At 37.9% G+C, this 26450-nt stretch overlaps 2 protein-coding genes across 4 annotated transcripts in view; both read right to left on the bottom strand.

The window, feature by feature from the left end:
- bsnb (bassoon (presynaptic cytomatrix protein) b) overlaps nucleotides 1-14348 on the bottom strand; it is a 64169-nt gene extending 49821 nt beyond the window's left edge. The window contains exons 1-2 of the mRNA XM_026306722.1: nucleotides 14170-14348; nucleotides 6992-7382 (exon numbers count right to left, since the gene is read on the bottom strand). Coding sequence (XP_026162507.1) covers nucleotides 6992-7382; nucleotides 14170-14348 — 570 coding nt within the window. The remainder of the gene's footprint in view (nucleotides 1-6991; nucleotides 7383-14169) is intronic.
- An 855-nt stretch (nucleotides 14349-15203) lies between these two features.
- bap1 (BRCA1 associated deubiquitinase 1) lies at nucleotides 15204-25795 on the bottom strand. Of its 3 annotated transcripts, XR_003295675.1 has the most exons (18): nucleotides 25604-25795; nucleotides 25286-25315; nucleotides 25136-25190; nucleotides 24811-24943; nucleotides 24246-24365; nucleotides 23789-23850; nucleotides 23495-23637; nucleotides 20868-20946; nucleotides 20648-20771; nucleotides 19192-19327; nucleotides 18901-19085; nucleotides 18208-18341; nucleotides 17631-18094; nucleotides 17164-17405; nucleotides 16875-16967; nucleotides 16721-16793; nucleotides 15741-16189; nucleotides 15204-15621 (listed from the first exon to the last, which is right to left on the bottom strand). XR_003295675.1 is itself a non-coding variant. In XM_026306731.1 (17 exons), the coding sequence occupies exons 1-17, from the start codon at nucleotides 25638-25640 to the stop codon at nucleotides 16056-16058; spliced, it is 2244 nt and encodes a 747-aa protein (XP_026162516.1). In that variant the 5' UTR covers nucleotides 25641-25795; the 3' UTR covers nucleotides 15204-16055. The 3 variants fall into 3 exon arrangements, 2 of the variants coding, with proteins under 2 accessions (XP_026162516.1, XP_026162517.1); XM_026306731.1 differs by having other exon boundaries at nucleotides 15204-16189; XM_026306732.1 differs by having other exon boundaries at nucleotides 15204-16189; nucleotides 17164-17402.
- Nucleotides 25796-26450: the final 655 nt, after the last annotated feature.

Below are 26450 nucleotides of genomic sequence, written 5' to 3'. Positions count from 1 at the left end.
AGAATAAATATGAACATCTACAGTTGTATGACAATTGGGCACGCTTTATCTGCTGATGAAGTTCCTGCTATATTACTATATTCCTGCTATAAATCATGTGATTTTAATAAATCTGGTGCACTGTTAGAGCCCATATAAATCAGAGGTATAGGTCAACATTAACCTGTGTGTAGACCTTTTCACAGAAGACACTGAACATGTCATAGTAGAAAAAGCAGTATGTAAATAATAAAATAAATGACAGCTGAATTCTGTTTAGCTGCTTCAGTTTCAGGGTCCTGGTATTGTTCATGTTGACTGACTATCACAATGTCATAGGTTACTGGAATACATGAACAGAACAAAGCCATTGTTATGTAAAATTATTATAAAACCAGTGCTCTCTCTACAATGACATGTCAAAATGCCTGCTGTGAAAAAAGACCTGTTTGGTAGTAGATGCATCAGTAACTACCCTCTTCTGCAGAATGGGAGTTTAACCTTCATAACACTTTATTGCTAACGCAGATGTTTAGAGCTGTCAAAGTATTTTTTCATTGTCATATAGCTACTTTTACATTCTACCTTTTTAGATGCATCTAGATGTATTTTATATGTGTTAATGAACTGATCATATCTCAAAAAATCATCACATCAAGTGCCTGATCTATAGTATAGTATAGTTATAGTATGTAACAGCATTAAAAACATTACTAACTCAGCTGTAGCTTTTACACGGCAGTGCTCAAGTAAAGCACAAATACTTAAAAAATATCTGAGCAAAAGTACTTTGCACCAGAGACAATGTCTCTCAATAAATGAAAGAACATATTTGAATCTTGTGTTCAAATTTTTTATTGTAGGGCAAAATCTTTTTTTACACTTGAATCACAAATCGTGCCTTTAAGCACAAGATTTGAGGAAGTGTCCTGAACAACTTTTTTGTTACTGCAGACTGAGTCTGTAAATCACAAGCATATTCAGAGAAAAATTATGACAGGCACGCACGCACACATGCACGCACACACATGTTAGAAGATACACTGCAAATATCACACAGGTGCAAGAGGTTGCCCACTCTCTAATTCTACTTTGCATTTGTTGACAGGTGTGTAAGCAGGTGGGTAAGGACGAGACTCAAAGACAGAATCAAACTTCAACTGAACAAGAATGCAGATAAAGAAAAGAAGCTCAGTCTCAAAGATCACCATGCAGTATCACCATGCGGTACATGCAGCAGCTGAGCACTGCAATTTGGGGATCAGGATGCTTGGTTGCAACGGTTTATCAGTTCCTTGCAAATTGGGCGAGAAGACATTGAAAATCCTCCTTGTGCTTCTCTCTCTCTCTGCCTCTGCCTCTCTCTGTCAATTTGTCCCTCTCTCTGCCTCTGCTCAGTCAGCTCTGCAAACTACACAAATACAATCTCAATAAAACACGTTTTACTCCTAAATGATGCCAAACAGGGAATGAAGTTCATAACAACAAAGTAAGACAACACAACACAAATTATGAGTTTGGTTTGAGGAAATTGCTGCTGGATTTATATTCAAGCTGCTTATTAAATGCCTCTCACAAGGTATGCCTGTAGTGTCAGGCACAGCAGGCAGCCATGGTGTTACTACAGTACATTAAATCTACACTAGAGGAGATGAACACCATATAATGAACACCAATACAATATAACATGAAATGCCATATTCCTGCAAAAGATACACTGATAACTTGTAAGCTTTTTATATTTCATTTTTGTTAAGACTGCGTCATGGGATGTCGAGTCTTCTCAGCTGTAGTGTTTGAGTCTGCACGGTGGTTGTACTCGGGTGTGGTTCTCTAAAAGTGTAACTATTAATAGATAATAGACAACAATACAATGCAATACAAAAATGCATCACCACAAATTATAAACTATAAACTCGCCTCTCTGTCAAGGACACAGTAACAAAACATTTTGCTCATAAGCTTTCAAAAAATGTGGGATTTGAGATAAATATAGTTTATCTGTATGGGACTGCATTAGATTGTACAGTTGAACTGTCCAATCATTTTAGTCGCAGCCAGAATGCTTTTGGTCTGTGGTCTGATCAGCCAGACAGAAAATATATAATGACCAGAAATTCTCAAACTAAAGAAAATGGTGGCTCGTAAATTCCAACAGTTGATAGATTTAAAAAAAGTGGGAACAGGAATCATATCTGGCTTTAAAGTATAAAGTATGCTGTATTTGGAGACTAGAAATAGATCATTTTTAATCTGAAGCACTGGCAGAAAAAAGACATTAACAAATCATTTTAATATATCGCTCAGGGATCTAGCATGTGACAGTGATACTACTGTGCTGATTCACAAATAATCTGTGCCGTATACAGTTTTGTGAACTTATGAATTGCATATAAAATAGCTGTCAAATAAACATTTTGTAGAAAATGAGTTTTTAATGTATCTTATTATTTTACAGAAGTTTGGTTGTGAAAATAGACTAAAGACACTCATGTGCATCTAAGTTTTGACACAGGTTGACAAAATGTGATGAATCCTATTACTCTTTCCTACAGACCACTGCCTGAATGACTAGGGTATGCTTGGACTTTAACTGCAGAGAGTTATGTGGTAATAATTAAACCAGTGTCCCAGATTTAGTTTTTGGCTGTTCTCGCTTGCAAAATATTTTGGTATATGCAAAATTCAGCATGCAGTGTCTCAGTTGGATTCCTGACCCAGTTCATACTGTTTGTCCACTTAAAGTCCCAGTGTGTGAATACAGCCTGGTGAGCGTTCTAACGATCACCCAAACACAACATCTTCTACAGAGATTTACATAACCTATACATTTGATTTCCAAAACATTTTTTGTCAGTCAGACTGCTCAGATATTGACAGTAGGTACATGCTTCAGTTTAAATGATTAAATATAATATAGACAGGTGTAAATATTTCACTGTGTACATGCTGTATCTATTGTGCCACATGAAAAACAGCTATCATTTTGAAGTGGCACAGCCTCACTTGCTAACTCACCAAATGTCACACAGGCAGGCCAACTAATTTCTTCCTATTGATGGGAAACCAAGAGTGAAACTATGGCTTACTTTGTCCTCACAAATAATTAAACAGCTCATTTCTTTCTGAAACACCTTTAATGACTAGCAGTTGGTCTCATAAAAAGGCGATTAAACTTCTCTGCAAAATATATTTGTTTATTTTTCCTCACCGTTTTCCAGAAATATGATATGAAATATGAATATTAAATTTTACATACATACAAGAGATTAAAATGTTTTGTAGAGCTGAGTGGAACTGTACAGGCAGGTAATAATTTCGGTGGCATCGCTGTTACAAGTAACCCTGTGCAGGTTTTCATTTCAAAATACATCAAAACATTTATAAAAGTATCCATCTATAGTGATAAAAACTGATTTGTCTAATGTTGACTCAGAAACCCGTTTTTTGGGTTTCTTGCAAAATCTATCCGGTGTAACTGTCACCATGTGGCCACCTACCTAATATATTTTGAACAGGGAGAGGGAGCTATATAGACTGCTGAGTATTTTGTGTGGGAGCAATAGTTAAAACTGTTCCTTAGCTGGTGGGACTGAAAGAGAAACAGTTCCAAGGCATTCTTCAAACAAAAGTATTAAAAAGTCATCATTTCATGACCTGCTCAAACAAATTTTCAAACACATTTCTTGAGAGTTTTGACAATGCTCATCCCTTCATCATGGAGAAGCACACCAAACTGCATAAATATTAAATATCATACATAAATATCTGTTTTCAAAAGTGCCCTAATTTTTTATTTTGTTTCTATAGTTTGTGTTTTTATATTGCACCACTCAGTTGAAATACTTTAGTGTTACATAGTGTTAGTGTGAACAGTCTGACTATTATGATTAATTTATGATTCTTTTCTTGTCCTGTTCTGTCTCCTCTTGCTACCACACTGCACTTTCTTTCTTTCAGTTGTGGCTTCTCAGGACCAAGCTATCACTGCAGACAGAAGGAGGGTAGGAGCTATAAATAGAATTTGGACCAATTATAAAGCAGATGTTCCCCCTCTATTATGGTGGGAGAAAACTGGTGGAGGGGTTTCTGTGCTACAGTACTTTCACAATATTTCTAAGCCCTTGTTCTCTGTTGTTTTATTCTGAGTGTGTCTTTGACTAGCTCATTTCTGCATCTCTGTCTTGCATTTGCCTTTTCCTTTTAATCTTATGCCTTCTTCATAACTTTTCAGGCACAAAGCTATGTTTTATCTTGGTGTTATCGACGTCAAACAGTAATATGATCACATGCACAAACGTACATATAAAATGATCACATGCACAAACGTACATATAAAATGACATATGATTGTTTGAACTTCTCCATTCTCAGCCTGCATATTTAAATAAACCGTGTCTTCTCAGCTCACCTGACAGTTCTGTAACACATTGTGGCATAAATCACCCATTTGTTTCTCACTATTTATATTTCTGTAAATTGCATTCCTATCAAAATCTGTGTTAACACATCTCTGACGTCTCCAATTATCACTTTGTCTTTATGAGAAAGTTGACTGATAAGGCACATCTTGCTGTAATTTATACTTTTGATTCTGAGCTTCAGATATCATTTGGGATTTTGTGATGACTAAGCATAATTTAGAATATCCAAATATGGAATCTCCCGTGGTTATCACCACTATAATCAGCACTGAAATCTTTCTGTAATTTGTGGGGAAATCCTCCTCAGTGACAGATTTTGCTCATAACATCTCTATAATCTGGGACAGGACAGTCAGTGTCTGTAAACTGTCTGTAAACTAGAGATACATATCTTACAAAGCAGGACAGAATCCAACTTGTGTTGTCATCAAGAGGCTAATCCTGGATCTCCAATAGATGAGCCACATACAAATAAAAACAAGGATTATTATCCCATAAAGGACCATGTCATTACAGAAATAGTCAAAATGTCTCTGATGTGACAGAAGGAACCTGTCCCTTCAACTTCCTTGCCTTGGTTAACATTTTCTGTCTTCGGCATCAGTGTAATTGTAATTCCAGTTATTGTCATCTTCAGTATTATCATCACCTTGATCTACGTCACTGTGGCCATCATCACTTTCACTGATGACTGATAAGGCTGTGCAAGATATGCTGCACTGGTGCAAAAGCCCAATCCATGCTAAGTAGGTTAGAGGGGTAAATCTTCAGGTCTCCAGAGGCTGGTGCGTTTTTCCTCCATGTCTCTCTCCCTGTCAGTATCTGACAAGCTCACCAAGGCTGAGCTGAAAAATACCCATAACATCCACCTCCACAGTTCTCTTTACTGCCACGCTTGCCTTCACTCCCTGCCATGATCTATTCTTTACTGTCTGTCTCCACTTGGGTCCATGCATTTCTTCTATCTACTGCAGTTTACACTTTCTAACATTTACAGTCTCTTTTCTTCCTTTCTACAGACAAATATGCAATCATGCACATATGTACTTTTACATAGACACATCTACAGCAAACTAAACCTTTTCTCCTTATATCCTAGTATTTATTCAGGCTAGAGTTACTCTGATAGGCTGTAGGCTAGTTTAACTGACATTGCATCTTGGTTGTAATTTGGAACATGACTCATTGGAGCTGATATGAAACTTTGTGACAGATGACACAGCCACACTTGACTCAGAGTAACAGTGAAGCATAGCCTAATTTAAATTAGGCAAGTGATTTATTTTAGGATGCAGGCAATAGGCTTTCTCAGCTACCTGTTAAGGGCAATGAGTGTTTAGATGCATATGAATAATTGTGAATGATGAGGAAAAGTGCTGTGCTCTGTTAAGTAGCGCAATAAAACGTTTTGTTTGGGAGAGGTTCTGGGCATGATTAGGATGCTCACTAGTTCCCGTCAGGAGGTATAGATATAACTTTGTTAAATTCTTACGTATTTTTACGTGACATTAGCTATAAAAAAAAAAAAACCATAGGACTCAAAATAAAGACCTGTGATTGATTATAGCTAATAGGAAGTAATCAGTATGTTGACATGTGTTTCAGCACAGAATTGCGTGATAACCAGGCCTGTGGGGATCAAAGATCAGGAGTCCACCATATCACTGAACACTTCATCAATCTAGACGAACAATGGCTAGGACTAGAAGTTTGCAGCTCTCAACCAGCATGTAACTAATTCACATCCTGCCTCCCATTCATTTGGTGCAATTCAGCCTATGAGTCAATCACAGCCAACTTGATAACAATAGTCATCACCACTATTACTCACAAATGTCAATGAGAAACAATTAACACAGAACAAATTAAATCGCAATGTGGGGTCTGATTCACCCACTTTGACGAACAATTTAAAATGTACACTTGCTGTACGAGTCTGTGTTCCTGTTAATATACGTCAAGACACTGGATATGTACAGTATCCACCCACATCAATTTTTCTCAATACCATCTCTCTCACCCTCTACAAATGTTATGATGTAAATAGGTAAAGCTGTTATACAATTTAGAATTAAGCAAATTGATATCTTAAAACATGAAGGGCTGTCAGAATCAACAGCAATCTGTATGATGTACCAGAGACTTAAAATACATACATGACTCATAAGTGGTTTGTATGTAGAGCCACACAGGCTATTCTAAACAACACCTAAAGACATAAAGATGACTTTAAAGCAGAATTTTTTAACCTGATCAAAATCACATAAGCTTTGAAGGATACCTTAGTTGTCTATGAGCAAATAGAATATTTCGATTTTATTGTTTCATTTAGAAAATTATGTGCCTGGTTAGTTAAAATTGCACAACCTAGCCTTTGAGCAGGCTGTAAAAACCTATGCATGAATTCATTCTGACTGTGATTACACAACAGCTTTTTAAAAAAAAGTGTTCTAGATGTTTTTGCATGCATATAATTCATACTATGTTCATGTAGCAGGATGGTAATTCAATAAACTACTGTTACTAGAGGTAAAAACCATATAATAAAATATGTACATCAATCTTCGTTAATCTGAGGCAGTACCTACCTCTGTGAGGTGAGGGTTGGGGTTGAAGCCACACTGGTTGCACACCATGGAACAGCACTGTGTGCAGTTGTTGAAGTTCGGTTTGTCATCCCCAGACCCCATCAGGTCAGTGGTTTTGCAGACGGGGCACAATTTGCTGCTGGGCATGGGTGCAATTTGAGGCACAGAGTAAGGGGAGGTGGGGACACTCCCTCGGTCTGGGGACACAGAAGGAGACCTGCCAGTCCTGCTGCTACCCACATCCACCTGCAGACTCTTCCTGGACACATGACCCTGGCCCTGCTCTCCTTGAGGAGCAGCATGCTGATGAGTATCATGGGAGGCCAACCTGTCCCCTGTCCCTTGTCCGCTCTGGACTCCCGCTTTAGGTCCTGGATCTGACGGAGGTGGTCTGGCAGAGAGAATAAAGAGAACGCAGAAGAAGTTGGATATTAGAGTGAGGTCCTGCATAACACATTAGAATGATCTAAAATAACATATATCACATAGTTAAGTTTTGAATCCTTAATTCATGTTGTTTCTTTCTTATTTTTATAGAGGTAAACATTTACAAACACCTGTACTGGTAATATACCGCAGTTTATGGCAGTTCTTTAATCCCATACACACAAACACACACTTCATTGATGTCATTCATTCTTCTGACATTGATTCAATCCAATCTATAAGTCGGGATAATTCATTAAGAACTCACTATGCTCATGGGTGGAAATCACATATTACATTTCCTAATCTAAGTGAAATTTTAAAGGCACATCTATGCAATATATTTCTAGTTTTTTATGTGGTCAGTTTTTTTTTATGCAAAAAAAGCAAACTTTTGATTGATCAAAGGAAAGACCGAGGGGGTTGATTAGAGATGAATGGCGGGTAGATCAGTAACAATGACTAAGGGAAAGATAGAGTAATTTAGAGAAATGATGAATATAGGCATCAATGAATTTATTGTTAAAGCAACCTGCTGCTTGTAGACCTTGTAACATTTTCTTGCTTCTTCTTGAGTGCTTTATTTTGGAACCCTTCAGCTCTGAGATGCTCTGGGTACGCATACCATTAAAAGATTTTATTGTTGTGCATGATATGATATCAGAGTACTCAAAACATTGGCCTACAGAGAGCTAAATGCTGAATATTTTATATTGCCTCCATCAGTTTCTGTGAAGTGCCCCTTGTAGCCTATTTTCACTCTGAAAAGTTGTTCTGTTCTGGACTAAGTTATGTGTTTAGAGTGGAATAAAAGTACTGTATCAGGCAACAGCATTGTAACTTTTGGTTCTTCTCTCATTTTCGCATTAGTGACACTAGTTAAAGAGAAATGGAGGATTTCCACTGTCATAACAACTTAGACCTTTTTTGTCATGCCCATCAACTTCAAAGACAGTCTCAGCAGCAGCTCTGCATCTACAGTGAGGAAATGGTGGAAATAAAGTGATAAATTAAAACAGTGTGTTAGCAGTTGTGAGTCTCTGCCAGTGACCTGAGCTGCTGCACAACTCTAACCTTGTTCCAATCTCCACAGGAGCCCTGTGCTCACTTATAGTCAGTTCTTCAGAAGAAAACCTGCACTTTTCAAACTTCATTGAATTTTTACATCACAAATACGGCACAATCCTAGCACTGTGTTGATCACCACTTTCACTATGTTTGAGGCTAAACTGGACTATTGAGGATAATGCTAAACACACCATCAACACAATGGGTAGACAGCTAAAGTCTAAATCTACCCAGCGTCCTCACAAGATAGAAGGTAATTTCACATAATAAGTTTCTGTGATTTTCAAACTGAAAAGCACAGACACGAGGTTGGAGTCTGATTTATGCAAAGTCTTCAGCATGATTTAATGAGACTTAGAAAAGAGTTTAAACAAAAAGACACCTTTTCAAAAGACTTCTTTAGATATTCTCATCCATAAGCAAACATCCCACTGAGAACAACATGTAACTGTGTTTAAAGCACTACAAATTTCTTACCTTTTATCACAGGGTGGATAGTGAAGGGTTTATAAGCTGCCAATCTTTTGTCATGGCAGCTCTTGTGAAACTTCCTATTGTAAAAAAGGAAGAGCCTCAATAATACATGTGATAATATCCCAGTGTTACTATTGAAAAGTCAATATGTAGATTACAGTAATTAACACAGTATCTGTAAGACATCGATCTTAACGTAACAGTTCAACATTTTTTGGGAAAATGCTCATTTACTCTCTTGTTGAAGGTCTAAGAAAGATATCAGCCTCATCTATCGAGTATATATACAATTACAGCCAGCATCTGGTTAGGTTAGCTTAGCTTAGCACAAAAACTAGAAACAGCTAAAGTGGCATTGTGTGAAGATCACAAAATTCTACCTGTTAGCACCTTTAAAGTCCTAGCTACTGCATCCAGGCCACAAACTAGTCAGCACAAGCCATTTAAAACTGCAATTTGTCATTTTTACACTATAGGTTTTTTTTAAGTGGGTAAACAGACCCAGCTGCAATTAATTACTTATCTTCAGAGGTGTTAGTATGGTCAGCTGTTCCCTGTTACCAGTAATGACTGTAGTCTAAGTTAACCAGGTGCTGGCTGTAGCCTCATAATTACTCAAAAACACGAGAGAGGCATAGATCTTTTCATCTAATGCAACAATAATGCAAATAAGTGTATGTCAAACTATTCTTTTAAAAGATAGTGTATATAGACAGGCTAGTTGTATGCTATCAAAGCAACAGTGGACATAATGTTTTGAAAAGACAAATGTGATTATCAGAAACAGAGATGGATACACTTTATATTTTTTTATTAAAGCCAATGCTGAAATCCATTTTCAATCAGAATATAGTGAGCAGTCTGTCAAAATCCAACTAAAGCTTTGTTGAGTACAATCTCAGCAACTAGGTAGGCTCCTTTTCTGTAGTATCCTCTAGCAGTGTTTTAACTCACAATACCAGTTCTGAGAGGTTACTGAATAATAAAGACAAATATTACATATAAGCAATTAGTAAACAGTTACTATACAAATAATAAATTTTTCATAACATGAATTATAAAAAGAAGTATATGTGATTAAATAAATATGCCCCTTGGCATTAGGGAAGTTATCTATAAGACATCTACCTCATTTAGCCAGATACAGTATACCGATATCAGTATACCTATAATGGACATACTATATATTTCTCATTGATTTATACTCTGTTCATTGGATGTGAAACTCAATAGTTGGGGCTTCGAAGTGAAACCTATCTGGTGCTGTCCATTTAGTAATATTTAAGGTATATTTTAGGTCAAAGCAGAAAGGTAGTGATGGATCATATATGCATATTTTCAAAGGCACAATTTGTTTTTTATGGCCAAATGCATGTTTAAGGCATTAAGCAGGCATTAAATTCATATTACCATGGGACTAGACCTGTCATTTTTATGATGTATTATAATATGTTTTTCCATCAGAAAATAACCATAACATTATAAATCAGTAGGACAAGTTTGATTTTTTCATGCTGTGGCTGCTGGACACCTTGGTTGCAACACAAGTGGTTTGCTGGGTTTGAGTGTTTTTTTAAGCCTTTATACTAGATTAAGTTCAAGAAAGGGGACTTGAAATACATTCAAAATATTTCTGTTGAAAAAAATAATGATAAATGCATCCTTTGGTTTTTGATGTTGAGGTTGATGTCAGCTTTCAGAAATCAAGCAACAAATGGGACAGAGGTTCTCACAAATCAAGGCTATGGCAATGACCACTAATTATTAGTCTGACAGAGGTGAATGGCCACAGACTTCTTATTTCCATCATTTACAGATATCCCATCACTTAGCATTGGACAGGCTTAGCGAATCCTGAAAAAAATATTGATGAACAGCCAAGATATGCTTGAGAGACAGCTTACTGTAGAGATACAATATTCCCCATCATGCTGGTCAAATGAAAACTTGGGAACTGTAATGCTGAAACTTTAAAACTCCCACCTATGGTGTGTCACAAGAGAAAGCTTGCCACGTGAAGACTACATTTAAATCAAAGTGGCCATTGAACAACAGTCAGCACATAAAATATGAATTATAGCTATGTTTTTTTTTCATTGTGATTGTGATTTTTATTGTGTTATTAGATTTGTGGAAGGGTACACTATAGCTCCAGTTTCTGGTTTGTGGCTCCCATATTGCCAGTACATACAAGTCCAAAAATTAAGCACTTGATTTTCATGAAAAGTTTGAAGGTTGTTTAAGAACGCTTACTCTTATCTGCTCCTCACTTCAAGCCATCTGTATAAAATAATATTCCATGACATATATTTTTGGTCAATTTGTACAACATGGACCAGAATTAAAAATGTTAATATCATTTATTTTAGTATAGTTGACACGTAATTTCTGCTAACTTAGACAGAGTCACAGACAAGGTGGGTAAAAGTCTTCAAAAACTTCAGAGCAGTGGTAAAATGTTAAATGACCTTTGGGATTTTTTAGAGATTGACTCATATTTATTTCCTGGAAAATAAGATGCATATCTCTATGACCGACATGTAACAATAATATGAGAGGCACAATCTTGCCTACCTCCTTCTAATGTACGCAGAATGGCACATGGAAGGTAAGCACAGTTCAGCTTGGTGAGATGGACCATCTGCAGTCTAAAATGGTATGTTGTACTATTTCTTTTAACCACAAACATATAAGAGACCAATATTCAAAGCAAGAATTTCTTTTATGACTGAGCATTTCCAGTCACTGGGACACATAACTGAAGTTATTTGCCAGTGGGGTCTATGGATGTAACAAGCACCGACAAAAACTTACATACAGAAAGGGTTTTAAATAAGCTTCCACAAGCTTTGGTAGCTGATATCTTCTAAAAGTAGGTGTTTGGACAACTATGCTACACTACCAGTGTCTACCAGATAGCCATTTATTTTATATTGCCTGCAGCTGTCATAGTGTCATATATATTAAAAACTGCTGGAGCATCATTTGTTTGAGTTATTATAACCATTTGGTTTGTGAAGGCTGCATAGTGCAGAGTACTTTCATAGCTGAAGGTAAATTAATTATGAGGACACACTGTTTGTACACTGTCTTAGAACATGACTGTATCCATTAGTTTCAGTGGTTTTATGAACTGAACCTTTGTTGGGATTGTAATTTGTAATTCTGGAGCTTGTTTTTAAGGCAAGCCAGTATTTCTTACTAATGCTAATTTCTGAAGGACTGTCAGTTATGGTCATCAGGTCAGGATGACTGTGCACTTAGTCAAAGCTTTTATAATTAGAAAAGAAGACAAACAGTTGGTGCTTTGTAAAATAGGGTAGGGTCACTACTTTAGCTTAATGGACTCTGTGATGGCAAGGAATAAAACGTAATGTGGTCTTAAATAGAGCAAAAAAAAGGCAATATAGAAATTCAGAATAAGTTTATATATAGCATACTATGCCCCCATTCATATTAATAGAAAAACTCATAAGATACTGTAATTCATTTTAATTAAGATAAAATTCTCCTATCTACAGTCTCAACCAAGTCACCATTTCATTATTTCTCACACTCTCATGAGTGCTTTGCAGAAGAGTATTTTAAGGCAGCATTCAGACTGGAAGTGGGCCTATGCGCTTAAGAAAACCATTTTAATTAGTCATATGATATACACACTCTCACTCTGCGCATGTCTCTCTCTGTCTCTCCGCTCTTGCCATCACTTTATGAGACACCTTGGGGTGGATACTAGAGCGAATCATGATGCTCCATAAGAGCTATGAACACTTAAACCTGCCCCATAGTGAATATACATGATGAATAGTTTTCAAACAGAAAGAAAGAGAGGACTAAATATTATCAAAACTATGTGGCAGATTCTTTGCAGAACACAACTATAGTTTCCAATTATTTTAGGTAATAACAAAATAAAACAATAAACCTGTGACTGAAGACTTATTATCCTAAAATGCAACACTTCTTGATTTTTTTTTAATTTTACCCTTAACATCTATTTGCATGGCAAGCACCAATGCAAGGACAGAGCGACTGTAAACAGGTGTAGCAAGTACAAGATGCAGCTGTGTCTCTTCCTGTGCACACTCAGACTGTTGAACTGTGTAATTAAGGTAATATCAGCTCTTGTTGAAAGGGTAATCCCTCCCACACATGCACACAGAAAACACAGACCTACAGGCTGCTACATGTGATTACACACCAATTGTTTTTGGAAATGGCTAATCTTTTATCACCCTATATCTACAAGTCAACAGTTAGGTTTTTATTTATAACTGCCAAAATAGTAACTTATATTATATTTCCATGTAACTCTACCATTACATTGTAAATGCATCTGTATTTTTTAACACCACTCTTCCAGAAGCTATCATAATTTTCTGTGCAGCTAATGGTGGTGAAAAACAATTTCCACTGGCAGCATATTGATCTAAACTGAGATTTGATAAATGAGAGAGGTCTGGCATATGCCTTATGGTCCTTCGCTCACAATGAGGCCGGTGATATCTGATGGTAGCACTGTCATCCTACACAACGCTGTCATCAGGATACAGACGTCTTCCCAGCAGGAGGAACGGGGTTTCTCAGAAAGACGCTGTATTTACTGGTATTCATGTCGAAGCATGTTCAAGAAAATCAACCTGTAATGGAACCGACTAATCCCTTCAACGTGAGACCCAGTGCACTTTACATCATTTACATTTCTAATTTATTCATCACCTGAAGCTATGGGGACATTCATATCTCTGAGATCCGTTCCTAACTCTTCATATTTACTTGGCACGGCCTCAGTGAGGGGGGGAAATGTCGCTCTTTCATTCATGATACTTAGCTACTGGTACCTCGGGACAGACACCGTGAAAACGGGCGTAGAAATTCCTGTTCAGCCGTCTGAAAGCTGTTTTTACGTATTATTGATTCTGCACCGAAAGCGTTGCATATTAAATGTGACTTCGGCCCGAACTGACGTTGACTAATAGGGTGGTGCTGCCAAAAAGCAGGAATGCGTGTCAAAGGGGTTGGGAATTGCACTGACAAGGCTATTGAAATAAATAATTTAAACACCCATTCAAGTCTATCTCCACGCACTCGTTGGATCCTACATCTATGCTCCACATCGTACAGATGCCCGATACACGCCACGCTGCCGTGTAGCTTCCCCGATTTCGCTCCACAGTTTGGTGGAGAAGCGTCCTAGTTATCGCGGCTACCTGTTAATCCCCGGCCCGGAACCAGCCCCGCTTCCTCCGGCTGGCGCTCCATTGCTGGGCTTGATGAGCTGTCCAGAGTCCGGTGGTGCTGAAATGGAAGTCGGAGCCCCGGCTGCAGGGACGGCCGGGCCGGCCTGTCCCGCCTGTCCCTCCCCTTCCATACTGGCCTCGTTCCCCATCGCCTCGGGATAAGTGGGGACGGAGAGAAACGATGTTGTAGATGGTTGTACAGCTGTGGTAAAAACTCAGATGAAACTCAGCGCTGCTCCCCTTCCGCCATCATCACCTACAATTCAGCATCCTGCACGGAGCACGCGCGCTGACGCAATGGGTGGGAACTTGAGTGGCTCGTACGTGCGCGTTCACGGTGCTCGGTTATCACAAGTCACCACGTAAATAGCTCTTGCAGCACATGACGGGTGCCCAGCGGGACCTCCCTGTACAGTCTTTTCTCTTCAACCCCCCCCTCCCCAAATAACTTACTGACACAGTAGATATAATTAAAACGGTATTTCACCGCATCAAATGCCAAAGTAAAATCAAATATATTTTCAACTGACCAGAATGTTGCAATATAAAACTAAAAATCAAAATTGTGCCGTGGGCATGATTCAGTATAATCTATCATCCTGATCATATTTACTGTAGTTTAAAAAAATAGTACTAATAATAATAATGAGGCTATAAATTATTTGGGCATATGGACAATCACAAAATTCTCTAGAGGTGACACTGATTCATACACAAGTCAACCAAAAAACAACTAACAAGAAACTATTTTAATAAATTATTACCTTATGAATGACTCAGATTTAACTCGAATACAAATGTAAAACAACATAACATCTATGAGATGCTTTACAAGCATGCCACCACAAACAAATCCTAAGGTAAACACTGATTAAAAAAAAATAAAATAAAAAAATACAGTACCCAATACCCCAATACCTGGTATGATAAAGTTGTGCTGAAACTGATAACAAACCCATAACAAGCTCAGAAAATCTATAATACTGTAATCAAAACACTGTAAGTTACTTTAGATGTTTTCACTTTATTGTAGTATAAACTGGCAAACATAAAGAACAACTGAACTCGATGGTAAGCCAATTAACAGATACATATGTACAAAATACACATTTGCACACATTGCACTTGATGTTTTCTCACTCTGAGATGCATTTTAGGTACAAAAATAACAAGAGGCTGTTTTTCATTTTCAGGATCTCATACATACAGAGGCAGAGACCCTCAGTTGGAAAGATATTTGGACAAAAAGAAAGAGCCCAGATACATCATAATCTTTATGATATTAAAACTGTCTATTAAGATTACTATTAAAATATTTCTTTTATTGTTTAATTACTTACAATGAATACACTTAAGCTGAAATGCTGTGGATGAATAAAACAGATGGCCCTTTTGGTGAAAACATTCAATACTTGATTGGCACTGTGAAAACATGAATGAGGCAAACAGTTGAAGAAATACTATCAAACTATATATTTTGTAACATATGGAAAAGTTGTACAGAAATTCATATTCTAACAAGTATTTCAAACTATACTGACCCTAAGACTGTGGAGAGATCTTTCAATAAAAAGCATCTTAAGTGCATCAGAGGGAACATGTTTTTTTTTCATATTTACAAAGTCTGGATAGAGGGGGCACAGAACGAAAATTTACAGCGAGACTAAAATTGAAGTATGTACGTACGTACACGTACACACACACACAAATGATAAAGAACTGACCAAACACATGGTTGATTGATTTCATGAAGAAGAGGAGGCTCTTGCTACTATATAACACAAAACCACCTTTATGAGAGTTTCAGGAGTGCAGTGGCTTCTTTTTCTTCGTTATTTAAGGAGGCATGGTTGTAATTACTGCCGTTTGGCTTTGTATGGCCGGGAGCGTTTCCTGCGATCAGGCTTTCTCTGTTTGTGCAAGCGGCCAATACTTACTCCCTGCCGACGACGCACAGAAATGTTTTGCTCCACAAGGCTGGCCAGCATTCCTACAAAAGATTACCAAAGTACCAGCAAAAAATGGATTTTTAGTATGTAAATACATATTTGCTAGGTGTCTTTGCTTCCTTAATCTTTTTTACGAAGGTTGTGTACTGTGAGTGCATGTAGTATTTTCATACATGTTGTGTTTTTATGTGTGTTTGGTCAAGTTGGAGGAGAAGAACAATTAGGTTTGCCTATATCTCTGATTGGGTGGGTAATTTAATTGAAAATACCCCAAATCTTGATTTATTATCTGTGTGTAATTCCTACAGGGAGTAGTAAGGTATTAAATACTTTAATTAATTAATTAATTAATACTTTAATAATACTATGTCTCTTCTCTTATTCCAATCTCTCTGCTAGGCCTCTCAAGTGAGACTGTAGCTCAGCTGCATAAAGTGAAGGGTGTAAAACAATGGGGTCCAAATGAAAGAACCCAGAATCCAAACTAATCTTCAAAATAAGATGAAATCTAGTTCCAAAGGTGGGTAAGGAAGGCAAGATAATAAAAACAGTACAAGTAGTGATCAGATTACCTTCTTGAGCCAGCATTGATATAAAGGTACAGATGAATTCATCATAGTTATGGGTCCTTCTCTGATCATCAATCTGCACAAATAAAAGATTCTCATTAAAAGCCAATAAAAAACATCACATATATTGGATTGGTTCCAGGTAAACAAAACCCACTTTGTATTTCTTTCTCTTTTCCACCTCCTCCTTTAAATGCACCTCATAACTGGCAATGTCAGCCTCTACACACTTAAGCAGGGCAAGCAGCTCCTGCAGGAGAGAGAATAAAATCAAGTACTCTGTGTGTTTCTTTACTGTATATTTCGACTATAAAACTTCAGAAACAGCTCCCTAATTGGTAGCCCAAGCTAAAACTGCGAGAGTGCTGTGATACAAATCATAGCACACTGTTGAGCATCCCAAAGTACATATGACAGTACATTATAAAACAGTTTTCTGGACTTACTTTGGGTGAGTATTTATCCCCAGGGGGCTTACTGTCTGCAGCAGTTTCCATGACATTAGGCTTTTCATTGCTGGATTTCACCTCTACTCCATCTTTGCTCTCCTCTTCTTTCACCGCCACAGATGGCCCCTCATCTCCCTCATTCACTCCTTCCTTCTCTTCTGCTATGTTGGCTGCTTGCACATTCTCTTTTATCTTCTCAGGGGTACAAGACTGCTTTGTGCCATCAGCAGCCAAATCTACTGTACAAGCAATAAATAAAAGTAACAGTCTACAAAAACTTGTCTGACATAAATAATGCATTAAAGGTAGCTTATGTTATTCTCATTATGGTCAACCAAAGCTATTTACATCTATTGACTAAAATGACTAATATGCTCTTACTGCACTTTAAATATCAAGTGATACCCTAAAGCACTTACTTCAGCAGAAGCTTTTAAATGACAGTTATGATGCTGTGTACTCACCGGCTGGAGGGAGAGCATAGATGACTCCATCCTCCTGTAGGTGTAACAAGGCTACACTTACAGAGGGACCCAGCTCTCTTACAGCACGGTTATGTCGGGAGTCTAGCCTCAGCATCTCATCTTCTCCAAACAGCACACGCGACAGATGGGATGCAACCGGACTGGACGGGCGGGTGGCAGCCTGGGAGCGTGCGGGTGAGCGGAGCGGGGAGTTGAAGGCGCTGCCAATCTCAGAGGCTGTGTCAGTGCTCTCGTTGCTGGGTGTGGGGGAAGGCTGTGAAGCAGATGTGATACAAATGCCACCAGTGCGGCCTTCTGTGCGTACAGAAAGAGGTGTATTTAGGGCATCTTTCCTCTGGGCCTCCTTCTTCAGTTTCTCGGCCAAGACACTGAGGGCTATCTGGCTCTCCATTCCAGTCCCAACCCGTCCTGGTCGTGAACGCAGACTTGGCCTCCGTCTAAATCTTAAAAAAATGGAAAATTTTAGAAATGCTAATTCAAAGAGCTTCAGTTCCATTCAAATCACAACAGAGAATATGAAACAAAACAAGCCTCAAACACACATTATGCTGCTCACCTGTTGGAGGTGCTTGCAGATCCAGTTATTTCCTCCTCATCATCCTCATAGTCATCTTCATCATCAGAGTATGAGGGTTGAGGAGGACCTGGTATCCGGGAGCGACCAACTCCAGCGGCAAGGTCCTCCTCCTCCTGTAAGTCAAAAAAAATCTTTGATTAACCTCCACAGAAAACTTTTGTGCAGCCACCAAGATGATTTTATGCCCACCAATGCCAAGTTTTAGCTGCTAAAACAGTAAGGACTGAGAAAAATATAACTTGTATCATTTACAGCACAGAGTTTGATATTTTTGAATAGAATAGGGTTTTCAAAGTAGCAGTCCAGGTCTCTGGTCTGATGAAAGTACTCCACATTTGTCCTAGTTGCATAAAGAGCAGAATCGTAATTTGTTCCATATTAATCTCAATCTAGCACCAGATTGAGTTCTAGAAATGCATTTTCATGGAAATATCTTCTCTATCTATAACACATACATACACACACTGGTGTTTATTCTGTAGTATTATGTATATAGATATAAAAACATATTTCTAAAACCTGAACAGAAATCCTAAAAAAAATAGCTGATTGTCACTACATTATAATAGATTAATCGACAATGAAAATAAGAACTGAGCTAATCTTAATTATTACAAGTGAGGCACCTAATAAAGCTCTTGAAGGATCCATGTTCCCCACCTCCCTTTTTACCTGCATTGGAGACTTGGCATAGTTGTGATTGTCCAAGAAGGCGGGGAGGCGTTGAACAATAGGGTTGGGACTGGCGACTTGCTGGGGAACTCCACCAGTGGGGACTGGTGGTTTGCCTATAACCTTAGTGTTTGCTGAAGAGTTAGGGGCTTCCTTTGAGTGACTTCCTGACTCATCCACTGAATCTAAAATAAGGGTGTTTACATGTATCAGTTTGTTTATGATAATCCCCTATACAATTCACAGGATAAAATACAGAGAAAGACATCGGAATAAAATCAAAACAAGTACCCAAAGAAGCCTGATCAACCCCCTGGGATGGCTCTGTGTCTGTCTCTTTCTTGATCACTGCAGTGCTATCATCAGGAGAGGCAGAATCCTGCTGCTTTTTGTCATGGACAAGCTCTGGCTGTGTTAGCCGAATCATCTGAAGTCATAGTGCAATATTTTGTCAAACAACATACAAAAAGTATCCACCTAAAACCTATTCACCGGTTAACCGCCCCTTTTTCTGGACACAGCTGAACAATACAGACCTAAATTAAACTAGCTGTTGTCTTTACATTTTAAGGGTTATATTGAAGACCTTCGTGTCGTTTAAAGGAAAAGCTTTCCAGTTTATTATTTCATGCTGTAAAATATGAAATATGACTCCCCTCGCCCCGCAGCTTCACCCGCTGCGTGTCCAGCGTTGTCAAGGTAACCTACTGTAGCGGTGGAAGCCATTTAAATCCTCCTTCCCCCTCGTCGGCCATACAGTGTAATACATTGCTGGAAAGGGCTTTTCATTGGCTATAATGTTAATGATGACATCAGTCATCATTGACAAACAATGCGACTGGCTGATTCTACCTTCATTAGAAGTTGTCCTCTCCGTCTGACTGGGATTTGCTCTCAGTGGTGATTCCTATTGGTTTCATGCTTACTTGTGCCGTAAAACGTAACAAACAAGATTGATTGAGGTGATTCACAGAAGCTTGCTGTGTCAATCTTTATTGAATAAACAACGAAATCAACCCGTAAAATGAACCGGATTAAAACTTTTCATGAGGAGGACGATGGTTTTATGGATTTACTCAGGGATGATAAGTCTCTTGGACTAAAACATGGATGCACTATGTTCCTGGATTCTAATGAAAAAAAAGGATATGCAATACTTGATGTTTCAGTACATGTATGAAGTAACATGACAGAAAAGGTAAGAACTAGCGTTTTTCCAATATCTTGTTAAACGTTAAGAAACTGTAGTAGCTGTGATAATTCATACCATTAATTTATAATGGTTTCATACCAATAATTTACACCATTTGAATCGTGAGACATTCTGCTTTCATATGATATATAGTTTGTTGGACTTTATTGTTGGAATTTGTTCGACGATCTTTTTTAATAAATCTGGAAATACAATTTTGGTCCCAGGCCTGGGACCGGGGTAACATGATTGGCTAAATTGTCGTCACATATCATTTTCCTTACAACTTTCTACATGGACATAAAACATAGAAAATAAATATACCCTCACTGTTGTTATTATTATTGTAAGATTTACAAGAAGTGACAACTATGACATGGTCTTGTGTAATGCCCACATAATTTTACCTAGTAAACCACACTATGCTTCCAAGTGTCACCATTCCCTTTTAAGTTTTGCTCAGCAGCAGCCACAGATAACTAGACCAACTACTCTATCACTAAAGAATTGTAGCATTATGATCTGCCTGTGAGGAAACATCAAGCATTTCCTGACCTTCTGTAGACCCTCCAGAACAGTCTGTCTATTCCTTTTCAGAATTTCCAGTTTGGACTCATACTTCATTCTGCGGTCAGGCACTACCGCCATCAGGTTAAAGCGGATGTCATGATACGGCTCACTGAAAAAGAGCAGAGCAGCGGCATGAGAATGAAACCTTGAAGCTGTGTCTATTAGGCAAACCACATCTACATGAGCTAACTGGTTCAGGACTCACCCAGCAGTGGCCAATCCAATCCTCTCCATGATAACTCGGCGGGCTTTGTCAGTCCACTCCTCCTCTTCTCCCCAAGGCCCTAAAATATAGTGTAAAATTATACTTTATGTAGAAATTTGTACATAACAAATTAAAGCAAAGAAGAGTCAAAACAAGCTTTTAATCGAAATAAAACTCTTCAGATGCAACAAAATAACAATTCTCTGTTTGTTTGGTTTTTAAAGAAATGCAGTGGAACAAAAGGCTTGGTGCCCTTTTTACTTGAGATTGCAGTCCTAACTTGCAGTAATTTTCAGGATGTGCTTGTAGCAGTTAGGAGGCATGAAATATTTCTAACTCAAAACGGTTCTCAAAATCATAAGATTAGAGCTAACCGATAAGAGCAAACGATGTAGGCTTCATAGACAATTGGGCCACTTTCTGGGGAAAACCTGGTCTGGTAGCGAGGGACGGCATCCATTCCACTTTGGATGGCGCGACTCTCATCTGTCGAAATCTGGCCGAGTTTATTAGCCAACCTAAAGTTTGATAATCCAGAGTGGGGACCGGGATGCAGAGACTTAGTCTAAAACGCCTCTCTGCAGTTTCCTTAGAGCCATCACCCCCCCAAACCACGTAGAGATTGTGTCTGCCCCTCGAACATATAAATCAAATAAATGAGAACTTAACACAAGCGGAGTTATTCATAAAAACCTAATAAAAATTAAGACCACTCCTCTTATTGAACAGAAAAACAGAACAGTCAAATGTGGATTATTAAGTATTAGGTCTCTTTCGTCTAAATCTCTGTTAGTAAATGATTTGATAACTGACCACCAAATTGACTTTCTCTGTCTTACTGAAACCTGGCTGCCGAAGGATGATAAAAATTGTCATGTTCCTTGAAGCACAGGTCGAGGTGGAGGAGTAGCTGCAATCTTCCACTCAAACTTATTAAACTTTCATCCTCAGAACAGTTGTAACTCATTTGAGAGCCTCACTCTTAATCTCTCACATCCAAACTGGAAAACACTATCCACCTGTCCCTTACTCAGAGTTTTTAACTGCGTTTCCAGACTTCCTATCTGATTTAGTCCTTAGTTCAGATAAAGTCATTATAGTGGGAGATTTTAACATTCATGTAGATGTTGAAAATAATAGGATCAGCACTGCATTTAATTCTATATTAGATTCAATTGGTTTCACTCAAAATGTTAACAAAGCCACCCACTGTTTCAATCACACCCTTGACCTTGTTCTGATATATGGCATCGAAATTGAACATTTAATAGTTTTCCCCCAAAATCCTATTTTGTCAGATCATTCTTTAATAACTTTTGAATTTAAGATAACAGATCATTCGGAAGAAAATTCCACTACAGTAGATGTTTATCTGACAACGCTGTTAATAAATTTAAGAAAATTATTCCATCTTTATTTACACCTTCTTCTGAAAAAGAAGTTAGTGAATCAGAAGATTAGCCCCATGGTATAATTTACATATTCGTACCTTAAAGCAGGCATCACAAAGGCTGGAAAGGAAGTGGCGTTCCACAAATTTAGAGGAATTTTATCTAGCCTGGAAAAACAGTCTATTATCATATAAAATAGCTCTCTATACTTGTCCTCCTAGACTTTAGTGCTGCATTTGACACTATTGACCACAGCATATTATTACAGAGACTGGAGCATGTGACTGGTTTCAGAAACAGCATTAAAATGCTTCCAATCCTATTTATTGGACAGATTCCAGTTTGTTCATGTCCATGATGAACCTTCAACGCGCACAAAAGTTAGTTATGGAGTTCCACAAGGTTCTGTGCTAAAACCGATTCTGTTCACCTTGTACACACTTCCTTTAGGCAATGTCATTAGGAAGCACTCTGTTAATTACCACCGCTATGAAGATGACACTCAGCTGTATAAGAAATCAGAAATAACTTTTCTAAAATTATAGCTACTTTAGATGGCATAGCCCTGGCCTCCAGCACTACTGTGAAAAACCTTGGAGTTATTTTTGACCAGGACATGTCCTTTAACTCACACATACAACAAATCTCTAGAACTGCATTCTTTCACCTGCGCAACATTGCCAAAATTAGGAACATCCTGTCTCAAAATGATGCAGAAAAACTAGTCCATGCATTCGTTACCTCAAGGCTAGATTACTGTAACTCATTACTATCTGGATGTCCCAATATCTCCATAAAAAGGCTCCAGTTAATCCAGAATGCCACAGCCAGAGTCCTGACAGGAACTAGCAAGAAAGATCATATTTCTCCTATATTAGCTTCTCTTCATTGGCTCCCTGTAAAATCCAGAACAGAATTTAAAATCCTTCTCCTCACATACAAATCCCTTCATGATCAAGCTCCTTCATACCTTAAAGACCTCTCCACTGTCGCCAAGTGCTTGCTCATAAGGGATTTGTTGGGGTTTGGTTTTTGTTTTTTTGCAAAGTGCCTTGAGATGATTTGTATTGTGATTTGGTGCTATACGAATAAAATTTAACTGAATTGAATACAATTAATTACAAAAAAAATAAATCAAGTAATCCAAATAAGGATTATGAAATAAAATTTTAAATCAAAATACCATATGGATATACTTAGACTTTCAGTTTTGCTGCATTGCGACAAAAATCTTACCATGGTCAATGGGGTAAGCTTTGAGTCCATCAAGCTCAAAAAGGCGGTCTTTAATGGGCACGTAGCTAACAAAGTGGAAGGCTTCCATGGTCCTCACTGCACTTATGCCGTTCTGTTTCTCTGGCAGGTGCCTGGGCTCCGGTCTCCATAGAAACACGGAAAGGGAGCTTGAGAAACTGATGAAAGCACAAAACCTGGCATCTTCCATAGTATGGAAGAGCAATCACTGAAGATTTTTTTCACATAATGAGGGACACCTGAAAATTTAAAAACGAACCACTGACTATAACCTACCTGGCATGGCTGTTATGTGCTCTGGCAAGCTCCGGGGCATTTCCTATTGCATAACCCTTACTCTGAAAAATACATAGAAATTGAAAATTAAACATGACAGTGAGCGATAGAGAAAGTAAAAAGGAAGAGGAAAGACTGCATATAAGTGAACACCTGAGACCCAGAAGGTGGCTATTGATACAAAACGAGAAAAATTCTAGAAGTTATACCATAAACTCACTTTTTAACCTCTGGGATAAATTTTGTAGCCTACCAGTCAGTTTTTTTCACTTATGAAAATTTGATTCTGATTACCTAACCTACAACCATCCTTAGAGTGCCTAAAGTGGCACTCTCAACTATAACTTCTGAATATATTACAAAAAAAAAAACAACATAAAATGTCACTATACACACACATACATATAAAAACTATGAATGAAGAGAACACAAACAGCAATTACAAGAAACATCTTACCTCTGGACTAAAGCCTTTTGTGAAAGCCTTCATGCGACTGAGAGTGGTGCCGAGCTCAACACCACTGCAGTTCAGAAGCACACTCAACAATGCGTGGGTGGCACATGAGTTTGGTATCAGCTAGATGCAAAAATTACAGCAAAAAAACAAGTTGAAATTACTATTAGCACTTTAATAACTATGTTTCTTTCTACACTACTGTTTAGACCTTAATAAGTACCATTATTTGCTGGGGATCAACAATTTTGTACAATCAATAAAATGAATCCTTGCCCTTAATTATGAAAATAAACAAGTAATTTATACAAGTGACTATGAGGCCTCGTCAAATATTAGTGCCATTTGGCATAATTGTTACCATTTGAATAATTACACAACCGGGAAACAATTCTAACAACCTTTTGGATAGTTTAAAGCAGGTTTAGACTATTACTATAAATTACTTTCTTTCTCAGACATTATAGATCACACTAAAATATATCACAGTACAGCTCCACAATCACAAATCAAAGGACAAAATATCACTACAGTAGTTTCCAACACGTATGATCACAAAAACACTTACCTGATGAGCAAAGAACATATCATTCACAATTTCCTCATCAATGACAGAAGTCTCATCCACCAAGGTGTTAACTTTCCTCCTGGATCGACGTTCCTCAATCCACTTGAACAGAAAGATGAAGCCATATACAGGGCTAAAAAAAATAAAATAAAATGCGCTAAATGATTTTTACATGTAGTTATTACAAATCCAACAAGTTGCAAGAAATAGAAAATGGTCACTATCCAATCATGGCTTTAAAGTTAACACTGACATTCTTGATTTACATGTAATTATTGCTCTTCAAAGACACTGACCTAGACCTAATTAGTTCCACCTTACATACCTTTGACACTTGCTTTGAAGGTCATAAATTTCCTCGACCTGGACACCTTTCACACCTACAATAACCGATATACACAGGCAAAGCCAAATTGGTTTCATTAGTTCCAGAACTTTAAATAATCAGCGTTTTCACACAATGTGAGAAACTTACCAAAATCCTCCACCAGCAGAGTAAAAAGCCCTGAAAACATATAGAATTTTATTAAGAGTTCAATAACTAACATGATGCACAATAAATGTAAATCAAGTGTATTAAAGCCATTGTTACTGCTCCTCCACGCACGTGGTTACTTCCTCAACCAGCGTGCACAGCGCACAATAAAACTGTTCTTAACCACGTTTTGTCTTGTATTTCATTAACGTTGCTGCCTGAGTTAATAAGCAAAGCTGCTGAAGGAGCTAACCTGCCCACCTGTCTTTATATGGAAGCTAACGGTAGTTAGCTGTATTATCTATCGAAATGTCTCACCTGGATCACTCTCCAGTTCCAGCCAGCCTTTGTTCATTTTTGCATGCGTGCAAAGCTGACTACTATTTAAGAGGTTTTCCAGTCCATGTCCAAATGTTTGGTAGGAATATTTAATGACGCCGCTGTATCCATTCACAAAAGAGACGTGCAGAGTTCAAGATAAACACAATAGCCAGACCTGGCCGCCTACAATCGACGTCATCAAAAATCGACGGCTGGCCGTAGAAAAACACTCCTTTCCTGTAGTCAGAATGAATGGATCAGTCGGGGGTCGGGATTTTAAAAAATAAAATTTGTTTATTTTGTTTTGATAACGTATCAAAATATGATACAACATGGACAACATCTACCCCCTGTGCAGTAAAAGGCCCCGTCCTCTACTATGTGAACAGCGTGATCATTTTGTATCTCCATATGGTTGTTTTGTATCTGCTTTGAACCAGTTTGTGTCAGTTTCTACTTGTTTTGCATTTCTTTATAACTGTTTTTGTTTTCCAGACAGAACAAACCAAGTGCTATGTATACGTTTTAGTCATGATACAACATAACAATTCATTTCCACAATCATAACAAATTCTGCTGTGCAATTCTAGTACTATTTCTATTTTAAACATAATCTGTAAATAAAAAGATTCAAATATGTTTGTCTGTCTGTCTCTCTGTCTGACTCTGTCTGTCTGTCTGTCTATCTATCTATCTATCTATCTATCTATCTATCTATCTATCTAGCCCCCATACAGGATTACGATCCAAAATTTGATCTTAGATCTTTGACCCTGCTCAAACACCTGTAAAAGTTGTAAATACCCGTTTGTTAAGCAAATACACACGACAACACGAGTAACAA

The sequence above is a fragment of the Mastacembelus armatus genome, chromosome 5 (genome assembly GCF_900324485.2).
Source record: "Mastacembelus armatus chromosome 5, fMasArm1.2, whole genome shotgun sequence".
In the NCBI taxonomy this organism is placed as follows: Eukaryota; Metazoa; Chordata; class Actinopteri; order Synbranchiformes; family Mastacembelidae; genus Mastacembelus; species Mastacembelus armatus.
Note: the sequence above shows the minus strand (reverse complement) of the source record. Positions and strands in the feature narration are given on the sequence as shown.